Below are 27,001 nucleotides of genomic sequence, written 5' to 3'. Positions count from 1 at the left end.
CTGACCACAAGTTTGTTTACTGATTTGGATTGTTAATAAACCACTTGTGTTTACATCCTTCTGCCTCCACATCATCATGACAATAGCACAAATTAAATGCCAAATTTATTGTACGATTAGTGCATTTTATGCCATGTGGCATCATCTGTATGGTCAGTGAGTATAGCACATGAGGATATAACAAGTAGGGAAGTGATTAGATTTTATTCATAGTGATGCCATTGTTGATTCTCCTTATCGGTTTGATTCCTGATCAATTTTCTGTGTGTGTGTGTGGGGGGGGGAGACGACGACAGTAGGCCTACACAGGTTTTCAGCATCAATCTAGTGGTTTTATTTATTGTCTATACATGGAAATAACATGGAAGTATGGAGTTAATGTCTGGACTGAATGGACCTGTGGATTTATGATGGCTCCGTGATTGGTGATGGATTCAGGTTCACGATGTTTTTATAGTAACTATGAGAGCTGAGTGCTGAGCACAGTTATGGGAAAGCGCACGATCAGAGATGAAGTGTTATGAGTGCTGTCATCAAGACGTGCTTGCTATGGATTAGAGGAAAGCTGTTCAACAGTTTATTTTTCCTGAAAACAAAACGACAAACAAACCATCCCACCCACCCCTTTTTTGAGCTTCGTCACCCCCTCTCTTCAGTGGAACACTGAGGCTTTTTTAATATTATATACAACGAATTAACAAGGCCCAGAGAGGAAAATAAATAAATAAAATAGGATAAATTGGGGGGGGGCACCAAAAAAGAAACAAACTCAAACATCCTTGGTTAGAATGTTGTTGGCACCAGATGTCCCAAAGCATTCCGACATTATGGAAACATCTGGCTGGTCCCTGGGTTTCTTTTATTATAATTTTATTTTAAAAACTCATTTTAATTACCGAGCTTAGTATTAGATTTAAGTTTCAGCACAGCATTCAGGCTGACATTTTCTCTTCCCCCAATGTTGTACGTTTGATTATTAACCGTTTGTATTGAGTGAGAATGATGGTATTCATCAATTCTAATTCCCCAGGGTAATTTCCTTGGCAATGGTTAATGCTGTGAGATGTACTTTACTGCTTTTCTTAGTGAAATTTATTTCTAACGTGTCTCCAAGCAGACAGAGGGATGGGCCGCTTCAGCAGGAGAGATAACCGATGAGTGGCTTGTTGCCAAAAATGTTTAATGGGTGTGCAGTGCCATATGGTATATGTATGTAGCTGTCTGGTTTATTTTGTGTGCAGAGTCTGTGAAGCCCATTTCTGAATAATTTTGCCTTTGAATGTATTCTCATGTAGCTGTAGGCTGGTGTTCTTAGTCAGGAACAAAGTCGGCTCTGGGAGGAACAGACGTCTTCCTCTTTACTTTTCAGTGGTTTGATGACTGTCGGACCAGTTGTGGACACTGTATATATTAGTGCATCTCAAAAAATTAGAATACCATGAAAAAGTTCCTTTTTTTCATAATTTAATTCAAAAAGGTAAACTTTCATATATTCTATATTCATTACATGTAAAGTGAAATATTTAAAGCCTTTTTTGTTTTAATTTTGATGATTATGGCTTATAGCTCATGAAAATCAGAAATCCAGTATCTCAAATTATTAGAATATTCCCTAAGATCAATCAAAAAAAAGGATTTACAATACAGAAATGTCCAACTTCTGAAAAGTATATTCATTTATACACTCAATACTTGGTTGGGGCTCCTTTACCATGAATTACTGTATCAATGCGGTGTGGCATGGAGGTGATCAGTCTGTGGCACTGCTAAGGTGTTATTGAAGCCCAGGTTGCTTTGATAGTGGCCTTCAGCGTATCTGTATTTTTGGGTCGGGTGTTTCTCATCTTCCTCTTGACAATACCCTATAGATTCTCTATGGGGTTCAGGTCAGGCAAGTTGGCTGGTCAATCAAACACAGTATGATCATGGTCAGCAAACCATTTGGTAGTAGTTTTGGCACTGTGGGTAGGTGCCAAGTCCTGCTGGAAAAGGAAATCAGCATCTCCAAAAAGCTCATCAGCAGATGGAAGCATGAAGTGCTCTAAAATCTCCTGGTAGATGGCTGTGTTGACTTTGGACTTGATAAAATACAGTGGACCAACACCAGCAGATGACATGGCACCCCAAATCATCACAGACTGTGGAAACTTCACACTGGGCTTCAAACACCTTGGATTCTGTGCCTCTCCACTCTTCCTCCAGACTCTAGAAGCGTGATTTCCAAATTAAATGCAAAATGTACTTTCATCTGAAAAGAGGACTTTGGACCACTGAGCAACAGTCCATTTCTTTCTCTCCTTAGCCCAGATAAGACACTTCTGACGTTGTCTCTGGCTCAGGAGTAGCTTGATATTAGGAATGCGAAAGTTGTATCCCCTTTCTTGAAGATGTCTGTTCGTGATGGGTCTTGATACACTGACCCCAGCCTCAGTCCACTCCTTGTGAAGCTCTCCCAAGTTCTTGAATCAACTTTTCTTGACAATCCTCTCAAGACTGCGGCCATCCCTGTTGCTTGTGCACCTTTTCCAGCCACCCTTTTCAGCAATGACCTTTTGTGGCTTATCCTCCTTGTGCAGGGCATCAGTGATCATCTTCTGGACAACAGTCAAGTCAGCAGTCTTCCCCATGATTGTGGTTGTGTGTACTGAACTAGACCGAGAGATACACTGTGTTCATACTGTTTTACTCAAACTCGAAATGAAATATTCTAATATTTTGAGATTTTTTTAAATGTTTTTGTACTGTATGCCATACTGATTAAAATTAAAATAGAAAAATGCTTGAAACATTTTAGTTTGTGTGTAATGAGTCTATAATGTATAACATTTTCACTTTCTTAAATAACTGATGGAAAATATTCAACTTTTTCACAATATTCTAATTTTTTGAGATGCACCAGTATGTATATGTACTGTATATATTTAGGACAGGTCAGATTGGTTATTCCCAACGCTATGATTGTGGATCAGATGCAAGTTTGAAAATTTCACGGGATGATAAACGAGTCTGAGTAATAGCACAGCTTTGCTTTGTTAATTAACCCTTTAAAATCCACAACAAGCTGGTGGTGAAAACGATAAAAATTTCAGATTTTATTACAAGATATCTGTATAAACAAACATTTATTTGCACATTATTGTATATCTAACAAAACAAAAATATCAAATCCCATCATTGTTCTTTTCTTCCACGGTTTCCACGATATAAGCCAGTATCTCACTGGGCTGCGACAGCTCGCGACAAACTGCGAACGTCATTCGCGAGTGTGTTTCAAAAGCTTCTTGAAACATTCGCGGGGCTTCTCAATTTCCTCGCATGAGTCGCAAAGTGTCGCTCCTTTGTCGCTGAAATTTTGAACATGTTCAAAAAATTCGCGTGACAAAATTTCGCTCAAAATAGCCGCAAATGCGTCGCTGGTGTTGCAAAGCTGTCACGAACCCTTCTCAAGTCAGTTTTCGTCAGGCTTCCTCTACTTCCCTGCATGCCAAGGGAAAGCCAGGCTGCAACAGCCTGCGACTAGCTGGAGACACAGCAATTGCGGTAAAATATGCGAATATCAATTCAGTGCGATTCCAAGTGAAAATTGTCACTAATTCGCATATTTTATTGCAATTGTTGTCTCTCCAACTAGTTGCGGGCTGTCACAGCCCAGTGAGATACTACCCATACATTTTGCAGCGGCAGCCCATCACTACAATATTATTGCTGCCGCTGCTTCAGAATTTGATCAAATGTCATAAAAGTTGCAAATACACGACTCTGAAGAAGGCTTTTAATTTGAAACGACCGATAGAGCAGGTGGAGCCATGTAGTGACACCTGGCCGAGACGAGAGAGGGAGGGGTTTAACTAGATTTATCTAATGTCAAGTTAGGTTTTACAGTTTAAATAAACATTCGCAGTGTATTTTTCTACTGATCTTCAGGGACAACTAATTATTTAATTTTAATAATATCGTGAAATAACGGTCCAGCTAACGTTAATGTTAGCAAACTCAATGAATCACAACACCGGTAACGTGACTTCAATAAACTTCTGTAACATAATTGCCAGTGATGTTTATATGAGCTACGTATTAAAATATTCCTGATTGCATTTTGTTAAAAAAAAATATGTTTCTCCAAAAAGATGAAGTTTTATACAGAAAAAACGCCTTCTGTTTCTAAAATATGTAATGTGAGTGGTGGCTACTACAATATTTGAATATTCTTACCGACTGGGTGATCAAATATTTATGATGCAAGAGAATTATCTAACACTACTCATTCTCAAATGTAAACCTATTAGACAAGTAGACAGGCAGGAGTAACAGAGCAGAGAGGGCAGAAAATGACGCGAGTGGGGGGGGACTAAGATAAAATATTATAATTAATAAGTCATTTAAGTAACTTTAGCTTTAATTATCGGTTGCATGGTGGTGCAGAGGTTAGCACCGTCTGCTCACAGCAAGTAGGTTCCGGGTTCAAACCTCATGGCCGATGGGGGTCTTTCCGTGTGGAGTTTACATGTTCTCCCTGTGTCTGTGTAGGTTTCCTCTGGGTGCTCTGGTTTCCTCCCACATTTCAAAAAGACACGCAGATTAAAATACCCAGGCAGGTAAAATACCCAGCCACTGGGATTGCACAAGCCAGTGCATACTTAGTGCTGGTCCCAACTCTAGATAGTTTAGGGAGGGCTTCGTCAGGAAGGGCATCCGGTGTTTTAAAAAAAAAAAAAGTCAGATGCCAAATCAAATATGTGGATCATAAAATTGGGAAGGATGATTCCCTATGGGAGCAGCCAAAAGAAGATTTTAGTTTGAGTATAATGTGTCCAGGAATAATGCATTTAATAATAATAATAATAATAATAATAATAAAAATTTTACATTTATATAGCACTTTTCTCAAACTCAAGGTCACTTTACATAGGTCAAGAAAACAAAAAGAACAAGTGTTGCCAGGCAAAACAAACCTCGGTAATGGGTCCATGTGGCTACTGCTTATAAATAAAATTCTTTTCTGATACCATGTCCATACAGTAAATATAGCATATACAGGGGCTGCAAAAGTAGGTATACAGTAATGAAAAACAAAACGTTAGTATTAAATGAAATCTACTGTAGCACCACTATTATACTACTGGAATAATCCTTACTGTATACCTACTTTTGCAGCCCCCTGTACATTTACTCTATGAGGCAGTAGGCACAAAAATGAAGCGTAATCCAAAAATGAACAATTTAAAGATCAGAGAAGTAAAATATACCAAGTGTCTGTACTTTATCTTATTCTACTCTTACCTCTTACAGTTTTCAAAACTGAAACCTCCGAACTGAGGCTGATATGCACACACTGTCGCCATGACCCAAACTCTTATTTCCTGGAAATGGCCCAGCGCTAGAGCTCAGTGGAATGCACTTTCCCTCTGTAATTGGACGGACGGACGGACGGACGGACGGATTTATTGTCCTCATGGGGAAATTTTGGTCAGCAAGTGAGGTACACCAGGCATGTTGTATTTGCCTATGACATGAAGGAACAAAGTCTAACACATTTACATTACACATTTACCCAGATATTAACAAAGACATTGGACATTAGACAAGACAGGACAAACTATTCAACAGTCCCACTCACAGTTTCTGCTTCTCTGGCATAAGTGCATAATGGCCAAAATGCACTGGTTGTGCAAAAACGCTGGCTGTGCAGGTACAGTAGGGAGGGGAAATAAATAGCACTAAAGTGTCCTAGATAAAAGTATATACTGGAGAAATGTGCAAACAGCAAGGAGGAAATAAATACATCCTTAAAAACAAAAAACGTTAGAAATTAAAAGTGTACACTCAATAAGATAAAATGTAATAAAATGTGGCTTCCCTGCTCAGGCCCACTGAACAGCTCCTGCACAATTAAAATCAAAATTAAGATCTGGGATTTTGTTTATTAAAAAGGCTAATGGCTTGTGGAATGAATGACTGCTTAGTCCTATTTTTGGAGACAGCAGGGTAACGGAATCTATTGCCTGATGGCAATAATTCAAATGTATAAAATAGAGGATGTTTCTTATCTGCTAAAATCGTGTCTATTTTAGCCAGTAAACGTTCCCTATAGATCATCTCCAAGCTTTTAAGATTTGTGCCAATCAGCTTGCTAGCAGTTATTATTTTCTTTAGCCTTCCTTTTTGTGCAACTGTAGCATTTCCAACCGAAAACCGAATTGTATACACTCACCGGCCATTTTAATCGGAACATGTGTACGTGCATGCGCAGTGCGTGATTGCTACAGTCTTACATTCTTGCAGCACGATGACGTAGTGGCTAGTGTATGAAGCCGTAGCCACAACAAAAACGATTTTGACCTTTCTGGTGACCTTGACTGGATGACTATCAAAATGTTGGAGGTTCTATTTGAGGCCAATGCCCATCTATCCTGAAAGTTTCATGAAGATTGATCCAGCTGTTTTCCCGTAATATCGTTTACAAAAAAAAAAAAACCCTGACCAAAAACAATATCTCGCCTCCTGGTGGACTCCGTCCCAGGCGAGGTTTAAAAAAAAAAAAAAAAAAAAAAACAGAACACACACACACACCTGGCTAATATGTAAGGGATAATATACAGCGAGCTGGTTATTACTGTGAAATAAACCCTGACGGGGTGACTGGGATCCCAAATTGTACACTATGATTTTTTTTTTTTTTAATAACGTACACCATTGGATTTTTTCCTTCCTCCTTTTCAGTGTTCAATTATTCATTTAAATGTCTAAAAAAAAAAAAAAAAATCACCAAACTCAGTTTTGTTTTCAGGTATCATGATACTTTATTTCTGTGAAGCTCAAAAGGGAATTTAAAAAAAAGAAAAAAATAAACCCCGTGACCGTGTCCTTCTTCATATTTTTTAATTACCTTTTGATATTTCACTCCTGACCACAGATGTACTACGCACAACCACCACAAAACCCTTTACCCCTGCTGCTGAAAAAGCCCTTCGAGGAAACACTGTTTTTCCATAATATCCCTTACACTGTCAGTATTCACATGTCATCATTATAAGCTGAAAGACAGAGTGCAGTGCTGTTTAATCAAAAAGCCAAACGGGATGTAAAATCTCATTTAAACGTGGAATGTTTAGATGCTTCTGCACGTGGATATGAAGCAGCATACTAAGCAGGCCTGCACACCCACCACAGTGACGAAACCATAATGTGTTGCAGGACGCGTCACTGTGCATGTGGCGGTTTGAATATTTAAATATTAGTTGAATAATGCCTTGACAATTTTGAATAGCGATGTTGCTTGAAACGCCCAGCCCTAATAGAAATACCGCATTTCAAGTCCAACTTCAACTCCTCACTACCACAGAAATAAAGAAATGAGTGGAAGAACGAATTGGTGCTTCTCATCATAGAGCGGAAATGCACTCGACTAAAATAGGATGCAATCAAACAGAAAATCCACTTTCAAGGACAACAACATTCTCTCTTGCTTGCACCACACACACACACAGACACACACACCCAAACACCGGGGGAGACCGTCACGATCAGGTTCTCCATTAGCTGAGTGAGTAGGAACACGCAGTGTTGAGTGAGTGGTGGAGTGATCTCTGCGACTGCACCTCCATCAGCAGGCCACTGTGTAGGCGATGCACATTACACAACTTCACTCACTGGCCTACACAGTGCCAATACAGCAGCAAGGTGTGTGCGTGCATTTTCTCTCTCTCTCTTTTTTTTTTAAAAACACACACACACACGGATTGCCCATTTCCCACTGGGGCAGTGACAGTGCAACGGTTAAGGCTCTGGGTTACTGATCTGGGTCATGGGTTCAAGCCCCATCACTGACAAGCTGCCACTCTTGGGCCCTTGAGTAAGACCCTTAACCTTCTCTGCTCCAGGAGCACTTCGTCATGTACCCCCTTGTTGTACGCTGCTCTGGATAAGAGCATCTCCTAAATGCCTGTAATGTAATTTCGATGTGAACACAGCGTGGCTTGATGCGATTTTTTTATGCATGCTGATTTCAGATGTACGGTTTTAAAGCATGATGAAGTCTTCATCTATCAGGAAAACACTAGGTTTAAACATTTCCATCACGACAGTCAGAATAAATTATACTCAGTCAATAAATAATTTGCATATTATTAATGTATTATACAACAGTTAGTTCCGGTTCACTAATCCGATTGGTCGAGCAGCGTTCCAAGAGTCCCTGTATTTCCTATAACCGTTATGCTCGTTTGCTGAAGTAATCATTTCAAACTAGGAAGTGGAATTTTATGTGGCGAAGACAGAGTTAAGGCCTCTGCATGCTCTTGCGACAAGGCTTTCGCAGATAGCTTTTCGCAGACAGTTGTAATTTATCGTTGAGCGGGGAGTAATAGGCGTGCGCGATGTTATTCACCGCCACAACGCAAGGGGGCGCGAAATCGCTAGGAGTAGTTGATGGGTGTGGTTAGTGGAGTGTTTATCCTCCGGTTACTTATAATGACTAGAACTGGAGTCGTGTAGATGTACGTACTTCCTCGATCAACCGCTCTTCGTGCTGCTCCATCTTCGCTCGTGTTTTTAAAAAAGGCAGTCGTGAAAACAAAACAAACCGGGAAAGTAGGGAAGCGGAAGTGCGTGTACAGCGGATGTAGAGTGGACCAATCAGAGCCCTCGTCTGCGACGCTGTCTGCGAGGCTTCTGCGGTGGTCAGAATTTTGGGGAGGTGCGCACAGAGCGTCTGCGAAGGTGGGGGAGCTACGCAGACACTGTCTGCGACGCTATCTGTGAGGACTGGGTTGTCAGCATAAATTGGCCTTTAGCAATCAAAGTCCTTCCAACACCATGTGGTGCATAGGGCGGCGCCGATCTCCATTTCCCTCAGCCTCTCACATAGCTAGGGTTACAGTGGGGGTCTGGTCCTCTGGTAACCGCGAAAGTTTGACTCCCTACTTGCATCTGTATTGCAGTGTGCCTTGCCAGACAGCAGGTGGTACCATTTTTATGATGGTCTTTGGTACGACCCGACCGCGAGTAGAATTCGCAATCTCCCGATCGAGAGGCGGACACGCTAACCACTAGGCCAACTCAGGGTAGAGTTAGCGATGTGGCAGGAATATCATGTTTGGCTTAACATATGAAACTCCACCAGCTAAAGATGAAAGTGAAGGGACACCAATTTTAACAGACTTATTTTTAATGGGAAATATACACATGAATGTGAGCGAGCCAGTGAGGACTTGTGCCTGCGGTGAATCACAGCCATGCTGACATTCAGTATAACTGTACTCTACTGTAGCTTGTGTGATATGCACGGGCGCAGATAGAGGGGGGGACAGGGGGGATTCGTCCCACCCAGATTTAAATTCACCTCGTTCGGTCCCCCCCACTTATAGGGAGGAAAAAACGTCTATGCTGTCTTTCTTTGCATAAGGCAAACCTCACGGAAAAATCAAAAGACTGATTACCATTCGGTTTATTGAGGTGCACAGCAGTACAGACATAGCTGCACCTGCGCAGACTGCACAGGTTGCGAGCTCGAGCTTGGTTGCTATGGTTACAAGTTTGACAGGCATATCGGGGACAGCGCCTCCTAGTTCAGGACCCCAACACGGCATGATGAAGGGTGCCAAAAGGCAGAAAACGACTGCATCGTTTAAAAAAAAAAAACGACTGTAAGTAAACTGTGCCTTACTTTATCATATCACCTTGCAATTTTTTGATAGTCTGTTCAAAGTAATGTCGTAGTGAAAGTAAAATCGTACAGAGTAGAGATGCCTTTCTGGTAGCCTCCTTCTTTCGGTGGTAGCCTGTAGATACAGTGCTCAGAAGGCAGTTTTAATGTTTAATCTGGCGTTCCCTGCCATAATTTCAGCGAGCATATTGTTTCATAAGGAAACTTTGCGAAGAGTTGTTGACTGACTGCCGCTCACGCAACACACAGGCATAGTTAGAAAGTCAGGATGCACTGGTTTACACCTTACACACACACACGTAGCCCAGCCTCTCGCTATGGTTAACAGTTGGAACTTAGCAATTTTAAAACTAGTTTTGCAATTTCTGTGCGTGATGATAATGTGTAAACTTTGGATTTCCATAGGCTATGTTAAAATGTTATCATTGTCCTGGCCTGCAGGTAGTTCCTGGTGATGGCAGTGAGGGAGGTGAAATAACATGTATACACACTACCGCTCAAAAGTTCGGGGTCACCCAGACAATTTTGTGTTTCCCATGAAAAGTCACACTTTTATTTCCCACCATAAGTTGTAAAATGAATAGAAAATATAGTCAAGACATTTTTCTGGCCATTTTGAGCATTTAATCGACCCCACAAATGTGATGCTCCAGAAACTCAATCTGCTCAAAGGAAGGTCAGTTTTATAGCTTCTCTAAAGAGCTCAACTGTTTTCAGCGGTGCTAACATGATTGTACAAGGGTTTTCTAATCCTCCATTAGCCTTCTGAGGCAATGAGCAAACACATTGTACCATTAGAACACTGGAGTGAGAGTTGCTGGAAATGGGCCTCTATACACCTATGGAGATATTGCACCAAAAACCAGCAGCTAGAATAGTCATTTACCACATTAGCAATGTATAGAGTGGATTTCTGATTAGTTTAAAGTGAGCTTCATTGAAAAGAACAGTGCTTTTCTTTCAAAAATAAGGACATTTCAAAGTGACCCCAAACTTTTGAACGGTAGTGTATATATATATATATATATATATATATATATATATATATATATATATATATACACACACACACACATACATACACACACACACACACACACACATATATACACAAAATGGAATCATTTGCTGACAACTCAGTCCCCCCCAGTTCAAAAATCCTATCTGCGCCCCTGGTGATATGTCTTAATTATGCAAGGCAACAGCTCAAGCATGATGGCCAACTGAGAAGCTGCTGGTCTGATAAACTGAACATCATGGGTTCAGTCCCAGTCATGCCTTGCAAAAGTCAAGTCATGTGAAGATCTTCTCTCCCACCCCCTCTCCTACAGTCCAAAGACATGCAGGTTAGGTTAACTGGTGACTCAAAATTGACCGTAGGTGTGAATGGTTGTCTGTCTCTGTGTCAGCCCTGTGTGACCTGGCGACTTGTCCAGGGTGTACCCCGCCTTTCGCCCGTAGTCAGCTGGGATAGGCTCCAGCTTGCCCGTGACTCTGTACAGGCTACAGAGAACGGATGGATGTAAGGCAACAAATCCAAATTGAACATCCAATGCACTGTTTAAGTTAATGCACATCTATCAAGACTTTTTTTTTCTTTTCCTCCCCCACTTATTTGGCTGAATATTACTCATGTGACTTGATGTATAAAAAGATCTCCAAATAAACATCTGTCATTTATTTCATACAACCCCGATTCCAAAAAAGTTGGGACAAAGTACAAATTGTAAATAAAAACGGAATGCAATAATTTACAAATCTCAAAAACTGATATTGTATTCACAATAGAACATAGACAACATATCAAAATGTCGAAAGTGAGACATTTTGAAATTTCATGCCAAATATTGGCTCATTTGAAATTTTATGACAGCAACACATCTCAAAAAAGTTGGGACAGGGGCAATAAGAGGCTGGAAAAGTTAAAGGTACAAAAAAGGAACAGCTGGAGGACCAAATTGCAACTCATTAAGTCAATTGGCAATAGGTCATTAACATGACTGGGTATAAAAAGAGCATCTTGGAGTGGCAGCGGCTCTCAGAAGTAAAGATGGGAAGAGGATCACCAATCCCCCTAATTCTGCGCCGACAAACAGTGGAGCAATATCAGAAAGGAGTTCGACAGTATAAAATTGCAAAGAGTTTGAACATATCATCATCTACAGTGCATAATATCATCAAAAGATTCAGAGAATCTGGAAGAATCTCTGTGCGTAAGGGTCAAGGCCGGAAAACCATACTGGGTGCCCGTGATCTTCGGGCCCTTAGACGCCACTGCATCACATACAGGCATGCTTCTGTATTGGAAATCACAAAATGGGCTCAGGAATATTTCCAGAGAACATTATCTGTGAACACAATTCACCGTGCCATCCGCCGTTGCCAGCTAAAACTCTATAGTTCAAAGAAGAAGCCGTATCTAAACGTGATCCAGAAGCGCAGACGTCTTCTCTGGGCCAAGGCTCATTTAAAATGGACTGTGGCGAAGTGGAAAACTGTTCTGTGGTCAGACGAATCAAAATTTGAAGTTCCTTATGGAAATCAGGGACGCCGTGTCATTCGGACTAAAGAGGAGAAGGACGACCCAAGTTATCATCAGCGCTCAGTTCAGAAGCCTGCATCTCTGATGGTATGGGGTTGCATTAGTGCATGTGGCATGGGCAGCTTACACATCTGGAAAGACACCATCAATGCTGAAAGGTATATCCAGGTTCTAGAGCAACATATGCTCCCATCCAGACGACGTCTCTTTCAGGGAAGACCTTGCATTTTCCAACATGACAATGCCAAACCACATACTGCATCAATTACAGCATCATGGCTGCGTAGAAGAAGGGTCCGGGTACTGAACTGGCCAGCCTGCAGTCCAGATCTTTCACCCATAGAAAACATTTGGCGCATCATAAAACGGAAGATACGACAAAAAAGACCTAAGACAGTTGAGCAACTAGAATCCTACATTAGACAAGAATGGGTTAACATTCATATCCCTAAACTTGAGCAACTTGTCTCCTCAGTCCCCAGACGTTTACAGACTGTTGTAAAGAGAAAAGGGGATGCCTCACAGTGGGAAACATGGCCTTGTCCCAACTTTTTTGAGATGTGTTGTTGTCATGAAATTTAAAATCACCTAATTTTTCTCTTTAAATGATACATTTTCTCAGTTTAAACATTTGATATGTCATCTATGTTCTATTCTGAATAAAATATGGAATTTTGAAACTTCCACATCATTGCATTCCGTTTTTATTTACAATTTGTACTTTGTCCCAACTTTTTTGGAATTGTACTTAATTGCAACATTTTTTAATTCAGACATCAATTTTCAAAATCACAACGAACAAGTGTACATCACAAGAGTGACAGTACATAGTCAGCAGCTAAATTCTAACTTACTGGAGGTGAGCTTTGTTGGAAGCAGATAAAAGATGTCACTGTAAGGTTCTGTAAGACGGCGGCACGGTGGCGTAGTGGTTAGCTCAGTCGCCTCACAGCAAGAAGGTCCTGGGTTCGAGCCCAGCGGCCGGAGAGGGCCTTTCTGTGTGGAGTTTGCATGTTCTCTCCGTGTCTGCGTGGGTTTCCTCTGGTTTCCCCCACAGTCCAAAGACATGTGGTTAGGTCTTGGGCTGAGATGCCCTTGAGCGAGGCACCTAACTCCCAACTGCTCCCCAGGCTGTTAGCATGGCTGCCCACTGCTCTGGGTATATGTGTGTGCGCGTGCGCATGTGTGTGTTCACTGCTTCAGATGGGTGAAATGCAGAGAGGAATTTCACAAACGTGTGATGAATAAAGTTGTTGTTGTTCTAAACAGGTATGTTATACCCTATGTAGTGAGCATAGAGTGAACAGGAATTATTGTACTACCACTAAACCAAATTACACAGGAATTAATATACAAATACATTAATTTAAAAATTGGAACATTTAATGGAATTACAACATGTACAGCATGACATCGTTATGTAAGTAATAAAAGTAAACGATTGACATACATGTATGACACACACTTCCCCATTTCTACTAACCCCCCCACCACACACACAGCCTCATCAGTCGTCCACAGCCCTGAGCACATAAGTGTAACTGTGCTTATAGTTCTACCAGACAGGAACAGACAGGAAGTGCCTCTGGGTCTTCCTCATGGCCACCATTAACACAAACTCCTAGTCAAATCATTTCCACTGGAGACAAGTCATTAATTATCATAGACATAATTTAACAATGCAGTTTAGCGTCGCCGCTATAGAAGGCCCGTCTGATGAGACTGCCTTTCTTTTTAATGACATTACAGGAACCTGGACTTTCCAGATAAAACAATTAAGGCAATTGAGCCGTGCCTGGAAGAACAGCCGCAGCCTCCGAGTTGAACTGTCTATTCAGCCAATTAGCAAAAGATGGAGGAGAAGCTTGGCACTGATTACTGCTGAGTCACTTAGTGGATGCGAGGCCTTCTGTTCTAACCACAGGACTGCTACACAGCCCTGGATACGAGCAAAAGCTGACTGTCTAGTGTGTGTTTTAGTGTGTATGTGCTACTACATACGTACTACAGCATGCATTCGCAGAAGAAAACGTCTCTGTAGTTACAACGACCATCATTTTATCAAATAACCACATATACAGTAGGTCTTGTGTATTTTATTTATTGATTTTTTTAACTGCGCATTGGAGCTGCTCGCCACGTTGTAACTGGCTCTCACGTTGGTCTTTCACGATGAAAAACAAAAAAAACATACACACTTGTTTCATTTTCTTAATAACCAGCAATATTTACTTACCCACATTTGTAAAAGGTTAGAGTAACATAACAGCCCATTAACCAAAATATTCCTTTTATTAAAAATTAAAAAAGTTGCAAACAAATAGGCCTCAATAAACTTATGAACATTTGTACTACCTGCATTTGCTTCTCTTTTCTTTAGCTTTCATCAGTCTGTAAAAAGGGGCAGCACAGTGGTGTAGTGGTTAGCGCTGTTGCCTCACAGCAAGAAGGTCCGGGTTCGAGCCCTGTGGCCGGCAAGGGCCTTTCTGTGCGGAGTTTGCATGTTCTCCCTGTGGGTTTCCTCCGGGTGCTCCGGTTTCCCCCACAGTCCAAAGACATGCAGGTTAGGTTAACCGGTGACTCTAAATTGACCGTAGGTGTGAATGTGAGTATGAATGGTTGTCTGTGTCTATGTGTCAGCCCTGTGATGACCTGGCGACTTGTCCAGGGTGTACCCCGCCTTTCGCCTGTAGTCAGCTAGGATAGGCTCCAGCTCGCCTGCGACCCTGCACAGGATAAGCGGCTACAGATAATGGATGGATAGACAGTCTGTAAAAAGACAGCTCGGAGTTCTTGCTAAATCTATTTGTACAGTCAATTGCACAACAGCTCTTTTTGGTGCATTTTCGTGAATGACCTGTGTTACTTCCACCTAGAGTGAGGTCACGTGCATTCCCACTATTGTGCATTATTGTTATTCCCCAAGCTGTCTAAACACAACTATAGCTAGTAAAATCTAAGATTACGTAACCTGATAGTAATCGCGATTCATTTCATTGAGTTGTATCATCATAAACTTGGATCGCGATTTATCAACACACGATATATCGTTACATGCCTATTCATCGTTACTAACTTATTTATCCACAGTGGTTTAAATGATAAATATGCTTATATTTTAAGAAAGAGAACCAACCAAGGTCAACAAAAAAACATTGCCGTTTGGTGCAAACAATAATAACTGCAGGAATGGATGAGGTTGGTCTAACTTTCTGCAGGAGGAGGGAAAACCTGATGCATAATGAATTTATTTATAATGGTGATCTATTAACGCTGATGGACAGAGTGCAGTGGGTGATGACTTGTGCAGAGCAACAACTGAACTTACACCCACTTAAAGTGGGTGGGTGTGCATTATAAAAAGGCCAGAGGGGTGTAGGCTCAGGGCAGGTGGCTTTAATAAAGTGGCCATACAGTGCTGCTGTAATCAGTATGTTTACCTGAAAACTCTTCACCAATCTGAATGGAACCATTCATGTGCCTCCTAAACTGGGCAGTCTATCGGCAATCTCAATTTATACACATCCCCCCCAAAACCAATCCATACTTATGGGCATGCAGGGGGTTTACCGGCAACGTTTCCATAAGTTCACTCAGTATTTGATATTTGGATTCAGGAGCAATGAGAGCGTAATACTAGTTTCAAGTGTTATCGTAGGTAGATGTATTTCTGTATACTGTGTGCATGCGGCATTACAAAACTGTAATGGACAAGTGGGTTATTCAGTCTATATTTTAGGAGATTTTAAGGCTATAACAGTATATAGACTGATGGTGGACAATGGTTTGGGTTCACTTGTCCCTTTAGAGGGCGACTGGTTGATTTTGACTTCATCATCAAAACACCAGCTGAGGGAATCTCTTTAAGAAGTTTGTTGGTCATCACTGCAGCACTGTTTCAGAGACGTGTAGAATCTATTCCAAGGTGCATTTAAGCTGTTCTGCCAGCCTGTGTAGGCTAAATGCCTGACAAAGACACTTTATGATGGATTTTCCTTTAATCTATCACCCCTCTGTAACCGTGTTAATCATTTTTTTTTTAAAGATTTTTTTTGGGGCTTTTTCCACCTTTATTGGATAGGACAGTGTAGAGACAGGAAATGAGCAGGAGAGAGAGACGGGGAGGGATCGGGAAATGACCTCGGGTTGGAATCGAACCCGGGTCCCCGGATTTATGGTATGGCGCCTTATCCACCTGAGCCACGACGCTGCACTATGGATTGTATACACACACAATCAATATTTATTAGTGCCGCTATATATATATATATATTCCCGCTGACTTGACATACGTTGTCAAAATGGTGAACCAGTTCAAAATTAAAATTCTTCTGATTAACTTGTGTATTTTTTGAACGTCTGTATAATATGAACAACATTAAATGGCGCCATGAAGATATGAAGTTTATCTTCTTGTATTGAAAAATATTTCACTTGCTCGCTTCACTCACTCGTAAAACGTGTTCACCACTCCAAGATAAAACTTTATATCTTCAAGCAACCATGTAATATCTTCTTTTTATTACTTACACACACACACCCCATGAGCACTATGGATTGTATACACACACAATCAATATATATATATATATATATATATATATATATATATATATATATATATATATATATTAGTGCCGTCAAAGTTAACGCGATAACGCGTTAATGCGATCTCAATTTAAAAAAAAATAGTGCCGTTAACGCAAATTCTAATTTGGCCCTGCGAGTCACCCGTAGTTCCTGTTGAGGCTTGTTGTGCACTGCTTCAATAAGAGTACGTGTGAGTGATGGAGAAAGGCATAGACATATAAACATCCTTGCCGCCATACTGGATGGGGCAAAGTGGAGAATAAAGATGCCTCATTCATGTGCTGCGTTTAACTGTACCAACAGGTTTACCATCCAAACGAGATCACATGGGATTACCTTTCACAGGTGAGACTGGAAAAATACTTTTCAATACTGTTCCTTCAGTCTTCAGTTTCCCAGCTCATCTCCACCGGGGAGGTGTAGAGTTATAAGCAGTGAGAATTAGATAATACAGTGCCACACTATGATGAACGTTTTTGAACGCATGATGAATGTTTTTATTTTTGTTATCTGTTTTTTTCTTCTTTTATGGTAAATACTTCTCTTCAAAAGAAACTAATGAAGAGTAAAATAAAACATTTTTTTATTTTCACAGTGATATGCACTATTTTTCATCCCTTGGTTTTCTCATCTAATATGGAAGTTATGGATGTCAGTGGTTGTGACAAGACGGGTTATGCTCTGCAATAAAAAAAAAAAAAAAAAAAACATTGGTACAAAGCAAGCCCATTCACTTTATGCTGATAAGAGAATTACAATGGTTTTTCATGTGACAAAAATGTGCGATTAAATTGCGATTAATCGCGAGTTAACTATGACAGTCGCGACATTAATCGCGATTAAATATTTTAATCGCTTGACAGCACTAATATATATATTTTGTGTGTATATATATATATATATATATATATATATATATATATATATATATGGTGTGTGTGTGTGTGTGTGTGTGTGTATTATATATCACACAATTAGCAGCCAACAATTACAGTGTGTGTGTGTGTGTGTGTGTGTGTATACCAAACACTTCGATGAGATCAACCCACTTCCCACTCACTGGCACATTGAACCCTCTGGCAAGTGTTATGCGAGAAGAAAAAGTACGTTTATACAAGTGTGAGATACAGAAGGAGAGTGAGTGAGAGACTAACATTATGAGGAGGAGTGTGTGCGCGCGCGTGCGTGTGTTTATGTATGTGCGCGCGCACCAACTGGGCAGGGATTAGCTGGGTGGGAGTGATTAATGGCTCTGTTCCAGTCACACTGTGTACCTCTGCATGTCCTGATGAAGGCATGTGTGTAGATGAGGGTTTCTCTCTCACTCTCTCAAAACACCAGCAGACCAGAGCTTAACACACAAACAATGCAGCATACACTATAAACATGCCCTCACGGAGTCCCAACACGCCAAAGGCTCATGTTTAGTGGAAATGCAAGTAATTACGAACTGTGACAGCAATTCAAGAAAAATATATATATATATTTTTTTTTTAAAAAGTTGCTTTTTGCATCAAAAATGCAGAACTTTCAATTTTTCACATTTCCCGAGGCGCAACCATACTTCTCATCTCATTATCTCTAGCCGCTTTATCCTGTTCTACAGGGTCGCAGGCAAGCTGGAGCCTATCCCAGCTGACTATGGGCGAAAGGCGGGGTACACCCTGGACAAGTCGCCAGGTCATCACAGGGCTGACACATAGACACAGACAACCATTCACACTCACATTCACACCTACGGTCAATTTAGAGTCACCAGTTAACCTAACCTGCATGTCTTTGGACTGTGGGGGAAACCGGAGCACCCGGAGGAAACCCACGCGGACACGGGGAGATCATGCAAACTCCGCACAGAAAGGCCCTCGCCGGCCACGGGGCTCGAACCCGGACCTTCTTGCTGTGAGGCGACAGCGCTAACCACTACACCACCGTGCCGCCCGCAAACAAACTTATAAAATAAATAAATAAATAAATAAATAAAAACCCACAAAACACATAAGGTTTGGGAGTGGTGGCTGTATTTTAACATCAGTGTAGACAAGAGGACTTTCCACCTCAAAGAGGCTCGCCATTAAACTGGCTACAACTGTACAAAAACACCCACACGATCCTCATACAGCCCCATGCTGCGTCTGTGTGGTTAAGGACTTGCAGGTTTGATGCAACTTGTGTGTACCGATGATCCCTGATGCACACAAGCACATGAGCAAACACACGCATGCTGAGTGATGCTGCAGTCCATCGTGAAATGACGAAGCCTACACAGGGAGCTTTGATGGGAGACGACCACGGCAGCCATTTTTAGCTTCGTTCCAAACTGAAGTGATGAAAAACATTGACTTTAAATGGCTCTTAAAAGCCCTCAAAAGGAACAATCGATGGACAACTGCTTTTATGCCGAATGTACAACTGGCTGCTGTAAAAACATAGTTCGAGCACAAGTCAGAATATATTAAATTGCAGTTGAAATGAATAAAACGGCTGCAAATAAGATGTAGATTTCATGTTTCTAATGGCTACCGCTTGGAAAAGCTCATAGCGTGTGCATTTGCTTCTGCAAATTTACAAATTCAGAACAAAATCTCTTCAATCAAACTGGTGCTTGCTCCTTTTATTTGCTCATGATTAAACTTACTCTTGTTGACATAAGGTGTCAGCGATGTGAGATGCATCTTCAGCTTTACAAAATGGTGCCGAAGTCGGTTCCAAACGACTTAATTTCGGCCCCTACAATGGAGACTTCTCAGAGTGAAGGGTGAAGTCTAGAGAGGGAATGGAGCATAATAACATGGATGCGAGGACACGCACAGCTTTATTTCGTAATGCTGTGTAAGGCTCCTTTCTTCTTCAGTCGCTATGTGGAAGGTTTTTTTTTTTAATGATATCATAACCCTGACTTAAAGCTTTGAGATCAAGCACAAAGCTTCACTATTACGCATCATAAACAGACAAAAAGGTGTTCAAGGCGCAGGGTCGGTCAGAAAACTGCCTGTACTGCGCATTCTGGCTGCCACTTATTTGATTTTCTCTCCTTTTTTTGTGTTTGAGTAGTTTAATGTTTGTTTTTGAGTGTTTTTGTCCACCGGTTGTGGTGTAGCTCCGGATCAAGTTTTGAGCGTCGGTTCCCTCCAGGCCTTGGTTCGCCGTGGGTGATGCCTGTGCTGTGCTCCTAGCTATGGACTGCAGTGAGCTTGTTGCTCATTTGAACATCGTGGTTGTCCAGCACTCTGTGCTTTAGTGATTGGCGTGATGTTCCGAGCGATGTTGCTCGGTGGCATCGTGGCGGCTACGCAGGTGGTTTGGGACGTACCAGCGCTCTGCGTGGCGGTGCTTCTGTGCTCGCTTTGTGAATCTATGGCGTGGTGTTCCGAGTGATGTTGCCCGGTGGCGGCACGGCAGCTGTGCTGAACTTGTTTTCGTGCACCTTTTGGTAGGACTATGGCTGCTACACCATTGGAATGACATCCTGACCTTTATTTGGTGGATTTTTTCCCCCCTCTATAATTGTAACGTGACCTTGGGTTTTGAGAAAGGTGCTATATAAATTGAAATAATAATAATAATAATAATGGGCGGCACGGTGGTGTAGTGGTTAGCGCTGTCGCCTCACAGCAAGAAGGTCCTGGGTTCGAGCCCCGGGGCCGGCGAGGGCCTTTCTGTGTGGAGTTTGCATGTTCTCCTCGTGTCCGCGTGGGTTTCCTCCGGGTGCTCCGGTTTCCCCCACAGTCCAAAGACATGCAGGTTAGGTTAACTGGTGACTCTAAATTGACCGTAGGTGTGAATGTGAGTGTGAATGGTTGTCTGTGTCTATGTGTCAGCCCTGTGATGACCTGGCGACTTGTCCAGGGTGTACCCCGCCTTTCACCCGTAGTCAGCTGGGATAGGCTCCAGCTTGCCTGCGACCCTGTAGAACAGGATAAAGCGGCTAGAGATAATGAGATGAGATGAATAATAATAATAATAATAATAATAATCTCATTTTCTTCCACTTATCCGGGGCCGGGTCGCGGAGGCAGCAGTCTGAGCATGGAAGCCCAAACTCCCCTCTCCCCAGGCACCTCGGCCAGCTCCTCGGGAAGAACACCGGGGCGTTCCCAGGCCAGCCGAGAGACACAGTCCCTCCAGCGTGTCCTGGGTCTTCCCCAGGGCCTCCTCTCAGGGGGACATGCCGGGAACACCTCCCCAGGGAGGTGTCCAGGAGGCATCCGAAAGAGATGCCCGAGCCACCTCAGCTGATTCCTCTCGATGTGGAGGAGCAGCGGCTCTACTCCGAGTTCCTCCCGAGTGACTGTGCTTCTCACCCTATCTCTAAGGGAGCGCCCAGCCACCCTGCGAAGGAAACTCATTTCGGCCGCTTGTATCCGCGATCTTGTTCTTTTGGTCATTACCCAAAGCTCATGACCATAGGTGAGTGTCAGAACGTACATCGACTGGTAAATTGAGAGCTTCGTCTTTTGGCTCAGCTCCTTCACCATGACGGACCGGTAAAGCGACAGCATCACTGCGGAGGCTGCACTGATCCGCCTGTCGATCTCACGCGCCATCCTTCCCTCACTCGTGAACAAGATCCCGAGATACTCCTCCACTTGAGGCAGGACTTCTCCACCAACCTGAAGAGGGCAAGCCACCCTTTTCCGGTTGAGAACCATGGCCTTGGACTTGAAGGTGCTGATTCTCATCCCAGCCGCTTCACACTCGACTGCAAACCGCCCCAGTGAATGCTGAAGGTCCTGGTTTGAAGACAACAGGACATCATCATCCGCAAAAAGCAGAGATGAAATCCTGTGGTTCCCAAACAGGATTCCCTCCGACCCCTGGCTGCACCTAGAAATTCTGTCCATAAAAATTATGAACAGAACCGGTGACAAAGGGCAGCCCTGCCGGAGTCCAACATGCACTGGGAACAGGTCTGACTTACTGCCAGCAACGCGAACCAGACTCCTGCTCCGTTCGTACAGGGACCAGACAGCCCTTAGCAAAGAGCCCCGAACCCCATACTCCCGAAGCACCCCCCACAGGATACCACGAGGAACACGGTCGAATGCCTTCTCCAGATCCACAAAGCACATGTGGACTGGTTGGGCAAACTCCCATGAACCCTCGAGCACCCTATGAAGGGTATAGAGCTGGTCCAGTGTTCCATGACCAGGACAAAAACCGCATTGTTCCTCTTGGATCCAAGGTTCGACTATTGGCCGAATTCTCCTCTCCAGTACCCTGGAATAAACCTTCCCGGGGAGGCTGAAAGGGGACCACTCTCTGGTCCCCTTTCTTAAAAAGAGGGACCACCACCCCGGTATGCCACTCCAGAGGCACTGTCCCCAACAGCCATGCAATGTTGCAAAGGCGTGTCAGCCAAGACAGCCCCACAACATCCAGAGACTTGAGATACTCAGGGCGGATCTCATCCACCCCCGGTGCCTTACCACCGAGGAGCTTGCAAACCACCTCAGTGACTTTGGCTTGTGTAATGGACAAGTCCACCTCTGAGTCATCAGCCTCCGCTTCCTGGGAGGGATTGAGGAGATCCTCGAAGTATTCCTTCCACCGCCCGACAATATCCCCAGTCGAGGTCAACAGCTCCCCACCTGCACTGTAAACAGTGTTGGCAGAGTACTGCTTCCCCCTCCTGAGGCGCCAGACGGTTTGCCAGAATTTCCTCGAGGCCGACCGATAGTCCTCCTCCATGGCCTCACCGAACTCCTCCCAGTTCCAAATTTTTGCCTCTGCAACTGCCCGAGCTACGGCACGCCTGGCCTGCCGATACCAGTCAGCTGCCTCAGGAGTCCTGGAGGCCAACATGGCCCGATAGGACTCCTTCAGCTTGACAGCATCCCTTACTTCTGATGTCCACCACCGGGTTCGGGAATTGCCGCCCCGACAGGCACTGGAGACCTTGTGGCCACAGCTCCGAACAGCCGTGTTGACAATGGAGGCAGAGAACATGGTCCACTCAGACTCAAATGTCCCCCGCCTCCCTCGGAATAATAATAATAATAATAATAATTTGTACTTGGTAGCCACAACAGCTAAACACATTCTTCTGGGCCACTTGTATATAAAAATTCCAAGTAACGCTATTCTTATTTCTGTAAACAAGTTGAAGCAGCTTGGCTTTCATTGGCTCTTGGATGCAAGTGGGAGGAACAACGATATTGTGGGCTGGAAGTCAGCAGAGAACGGGAGAACATACTTTGGGGGGGGAGGGGGCAACTGCAAACAACTAATTTAAGACAGTAAACCAAAAACAACACTCAGGATTTAAAATATACCTGTTAAAAGTGGAAAGAGAGAGAGTTATGCTGCAGAGTAAACCTCAAAGCCCGAGGCTGAGTGTAATGAGAAACAGACAAGGTGTTTGTGTTGCAGGCGGCCAATAAAGCACACGCCCAAATATAATAAGCAGCGCTGCACAGAGCTCATCCTCCTGCTCTGTGTTAATGGAGTCATCAAACAGCCTCAAACCAAAGTCTAATGAAGTCAGTTAAATGGTAAAGAAGGCAAGGAGGAAGAAATGTATTCTCGAGTAACTTGCCTTAAAAGCATTGGTGAAATGTAATATTAGAATGCTAAGATTTCCAGCTCTTTTTTTTTTAAATAATAGTCAAAACCTCCAAGACTGCATGCAGTCATGTGCAGTTTTTAAAAGACCAGTCTCAGACACTTGCTCTTTTCTCTCAACAAGAATCTCATGTCATTTCTAAGCAAAGCTTGTGGTATCCCCTCGAGCAGGGGGCAGCATCAGAGCTGTCAAACCAATCTGAAAAGTGGAAAACGGTAAAATAATAATAATAATAATAATAATAATATATAAAAAAATAAAATAAATTATGCCATAATTGCATGCAGCCCTTTGTCAGCACTTCTCTCGTTAACACAGCCGGGCCTCGCACTGTTCGAGAGGTGTGAGAAATCAGACAGGGAGATTTCTGCTGCGAGAGATATTTTCCAACACCCCTGTAGAAATGTGGGCTGAGAGGGAAACACTGACCTGTGACGGGGGCCTCGATGTCCAGCAGGTTCTTCTCAGAGCGTAGGATGGCTGCTCCTTCGCCGATGAGGCGCAGGGCCACGCTCTCGTCCACACGGCCCTCTTTGGTCAGGTGAGCCTTGAGGACATCGACTTTGGGCTTTCCTTCACTGTCGAACACCTCCTTCACGGTCAGCCTGTGGCTGGGGGGGAACGGGACAGCTGGAGAAATTTAAGGGGGGGGGGGGGGGGGGGGGAGACATTAATCATTGCAGGGTAAACCGAGGGCTGAAGCTTCAATCTTATCCAAATCAAATCAATCAAATCAATCAATCAATCAATCAATCAATCAATCAATCAATCAAGCAGCCACACCTCATTCCACTTCTTTACTTCATTGATCTTGGTTTCTAAATGACTATTACGTAGCTTCTGTTTGGCTGGAATGAAGTTGAAGGCTCTTCTTTTATTTGCTGTCAGATACTCGTTTATACTGATGCGTCGAAAACCTCCAAACTAGTGGCTCTCAGAGTTAAACAGTATTTTTAACACCAAGCTCATCACCTACTTAAGGCTGGGCAATATGACAAAAATAGATCACTATACAGGGTTAATCAAAATTATGGTAACACTAACGGATTATTTTTCTCCTGCAGATAGACGTACGCCACTGGGTGACCAATTAAATGGTTCTGCTGCTCACTGGTTTTTGTATGTTGAACACCATGGCGAACAGGTTGAGACCGTCCTGTAAATCATCTTGCACATATGATGCATGTTTTGCCAATAAATGGTTTCTACCATTTAAGTGTTAACATACTTTTGACTAACCCTGGACATCATTCTGCTAACAAAGCACCAAATACCACGATATGGTTGGATAATTTTGTCTAGCGTTTATGTATAAAACTAAAGACTTTACAAAAAAAAAAAGAGGGGAAATGAAACAATTAGTACAAAAAAATAGTCTAACATGATGCAACAGTAAAACAGTTCATCCAGAGATGGCACGTTCGAATCCAGACAATATGACAGCTATCCAAGAGAGCAACATCTGACCATGCTCTCTGGGTTGGAGTGATAGCATGTTCTCTGTCGCTTGTCAATCAAAGTGACACTAGCCAATCATGTGCATCTGTGTGCTCATGTATGCAGAAAAGGGTGGATAGCGCTTTCTTACGAGTGTCTTATTCTGCACTGTGATGTACCAGGAGCAAGCAGCAGTTAGAAAAAGATAGAGTTGGCTGCCTTTACATGTCTCAGATAGGGCAGGAAATGGCCAAGACTAAATTCGGCAGAAAACAGGTGAACAAGTTTATTTTACAATAGCTAGTTTCAGTTAACTGGGCGGCACGGTGGTGTAGTAGTTAGCACGGTCACCTTACAGCAAGAAGGTTCTGGGTTCGAGCCCAGTCCCTGACAGGGGCCTTTCTGTGTGGAGTTTGCATGTTCTCCCTGTGTCCGTGTGGGTTTCCCCACCACAGTTCAAAGACATGCGGTTAATTAGTTACTCTAAATTGCCCATAGGTGTGAATGGTCATTCCCCAAGCCTGGAAATGGGAGCGAAGGTCAGGAAGGGCATCCAGCATAAAACTATGCTCCAATTAACATGACCTGTGGATGAATACGCATACACAAGTGGGACAAGCTGGAAGAAGTAAGTGAGCTAGTTTCAGTTAACTAACCTGACTGGTCAAGCGGTGTTCCAAGATTGCCGATATTTAAGCTACATCCACACGACAACGAGATTTTTTTTTTTTTTAAATATCGCGTCCACATGGGCAACGGATCAGTAAAATTTCAGGTACATATGGCAACGCAATGCTTGCTGAAAACGATGCAATACACATGCCACACCACTACGTGCGCTGTAAGACGGTCCCATCGGAGACACCAGAACAATAGAAGTAGTAGACGCATGCGCATAAACCCCTTCTTCTGTAGCATCAGCCACATAAAGTTTTGATTATTAATCAGTAGCGTAAAATGAAAGATGCGGAAAGAGGAATGAACGGGGGTAGATGGAGAGAGAGAGGAATGAATGGGGGTAGATGGAAGCCGGTACACCAACATTCTGATATCCTCCAGAATTCTTTAATGGTCCGGAATAAATTGAATGCTACACGTTGATGGATTACTTTGTTCTTCTACGCCCTTTTTGAGGAATGTATTGTCGGATTTAAACCAACATCTGAAGAGGTGAGATCGCTCCTTTTTTTTTCTATGTTTGCTGGCGGGATTGTTTTTGTTTTTGGAAAGCGCATGGGCGGTGCGCAGTTTGGTACTGCTTCCAGTGTTTGGACTAAAGACTCTGCCCTAAGGGCTATTCTCTCACTTTGCACCATTACACAATAAATATTCACAGTGAAAATATTTTGTAAGCGCGTTTCATGAACCAAGTTATAGGATTTGTTGACAACTCGCATCAAGTTCGTTACACTTCTACCTGGCGTGAAGCACTGACAGTCATGTGGTTGTGACGTCATCATAAACAAATCCGTTCTACTTGTCCAGACAACTTCGCAATGGCGCCGTTGCCAGATTTTTTCACTCTGGAACCCGTTCTCAAAAGATTTCGTTTTGGGGCACCCAAAACGCCGGTGCCGTGTGGACGCCAGGCCGAAACGATAAACAATTTTATCAGATTCACCTGAATCCGTTGCCGTGTGGACAGGGCCTTAGTTTCACTGTTGCATCGCTCTGCTTGCCCATGTTTGGGGGGTAAAACCACTCTTCCTAATTCAATACAGTTACTACAGTATAGTGTTCTTGACATCAGCAGATATGGCGAATGATACTTTTCAGGAATATAACTTTAGTCTTAAAATATGAAAGCTCGTCAGATGAAGACAAAAAGGAGGAAGGGGAGCCAATTTTACCAAAAAGCACCTTTAACAGGAATGTGCAAATGAAATGCGAGTTAGCTAGCCCGCTAGCTGACGTGCTATAAAGCAAGAGTGGCTTCTTCAGGCTCCAGTTCCACTTGAACTGTTTTGGTCATCCAAAACATCCCTTCGTCAATATTCATTTCCTGTTTCTCGGAACTGTTGTATAAAAGCGATACAACACTCGAGGTTGTGCTGTCGTACGAACTATGAGCACGGCTGTGATTCAGCTAATCACGGTACAGCAGCACTCTTGTGTGCGAGATACTGCTTCAATATCCAGCCAATTATTCATAGTGTGGAACACAAGAGCCGGCACCTGACGATAATGATTATACACTACAATTAAT

At 42.9% G+C, this 27,001-nt stretch overlaps 1 protein-coding gene across 2 annotated transcripts in view; it reads right to left on the bottom strand.

Annotated features, from left to right (window-relative positions):
- The window catches only part of LOC132894605 (protein phosphatase 3 catalytic subunit alpha), a 246,988-nt gene that overhangs the window by 75,540 nt on the left and 144,447 nt on the right, over positions 1-27,001 (bottom strand). For both annotated transcript variants that reach the window (XM_060934673.1, XM_060934682.1), the window contains exon 2: positions 23,788-23,988. In XM_060934673.1, coding sequence (XP_060790656.1) covers positions 23,788-23,988 — 201 coding nt within the window. The remainder of the gene's footprint in view (positions 1-23,787; positions 23,989-27,001) is intronic.

The sequence above is a fragment of the Neoarius graeffei genome, chromosome 1, assembly GCF_027579695.1.
Source record: "Neoarius graeffei isolate fNeoGra1 chromosome 1, fNeoGra1.pri, whole genome shotgun sequence".
Classification (NCBI taxonomy): domain Eukaryota; kingdom Metazoa; phylum Chordata; class Actinopteri; order Siluriformes; family Ariidae; genus Neoarius; species Neoarius graeffei.
Note: the sequence above shows the minus strand (reverse complement) of the source record. Positions and strands in the feature narration are given on the sequence as shown.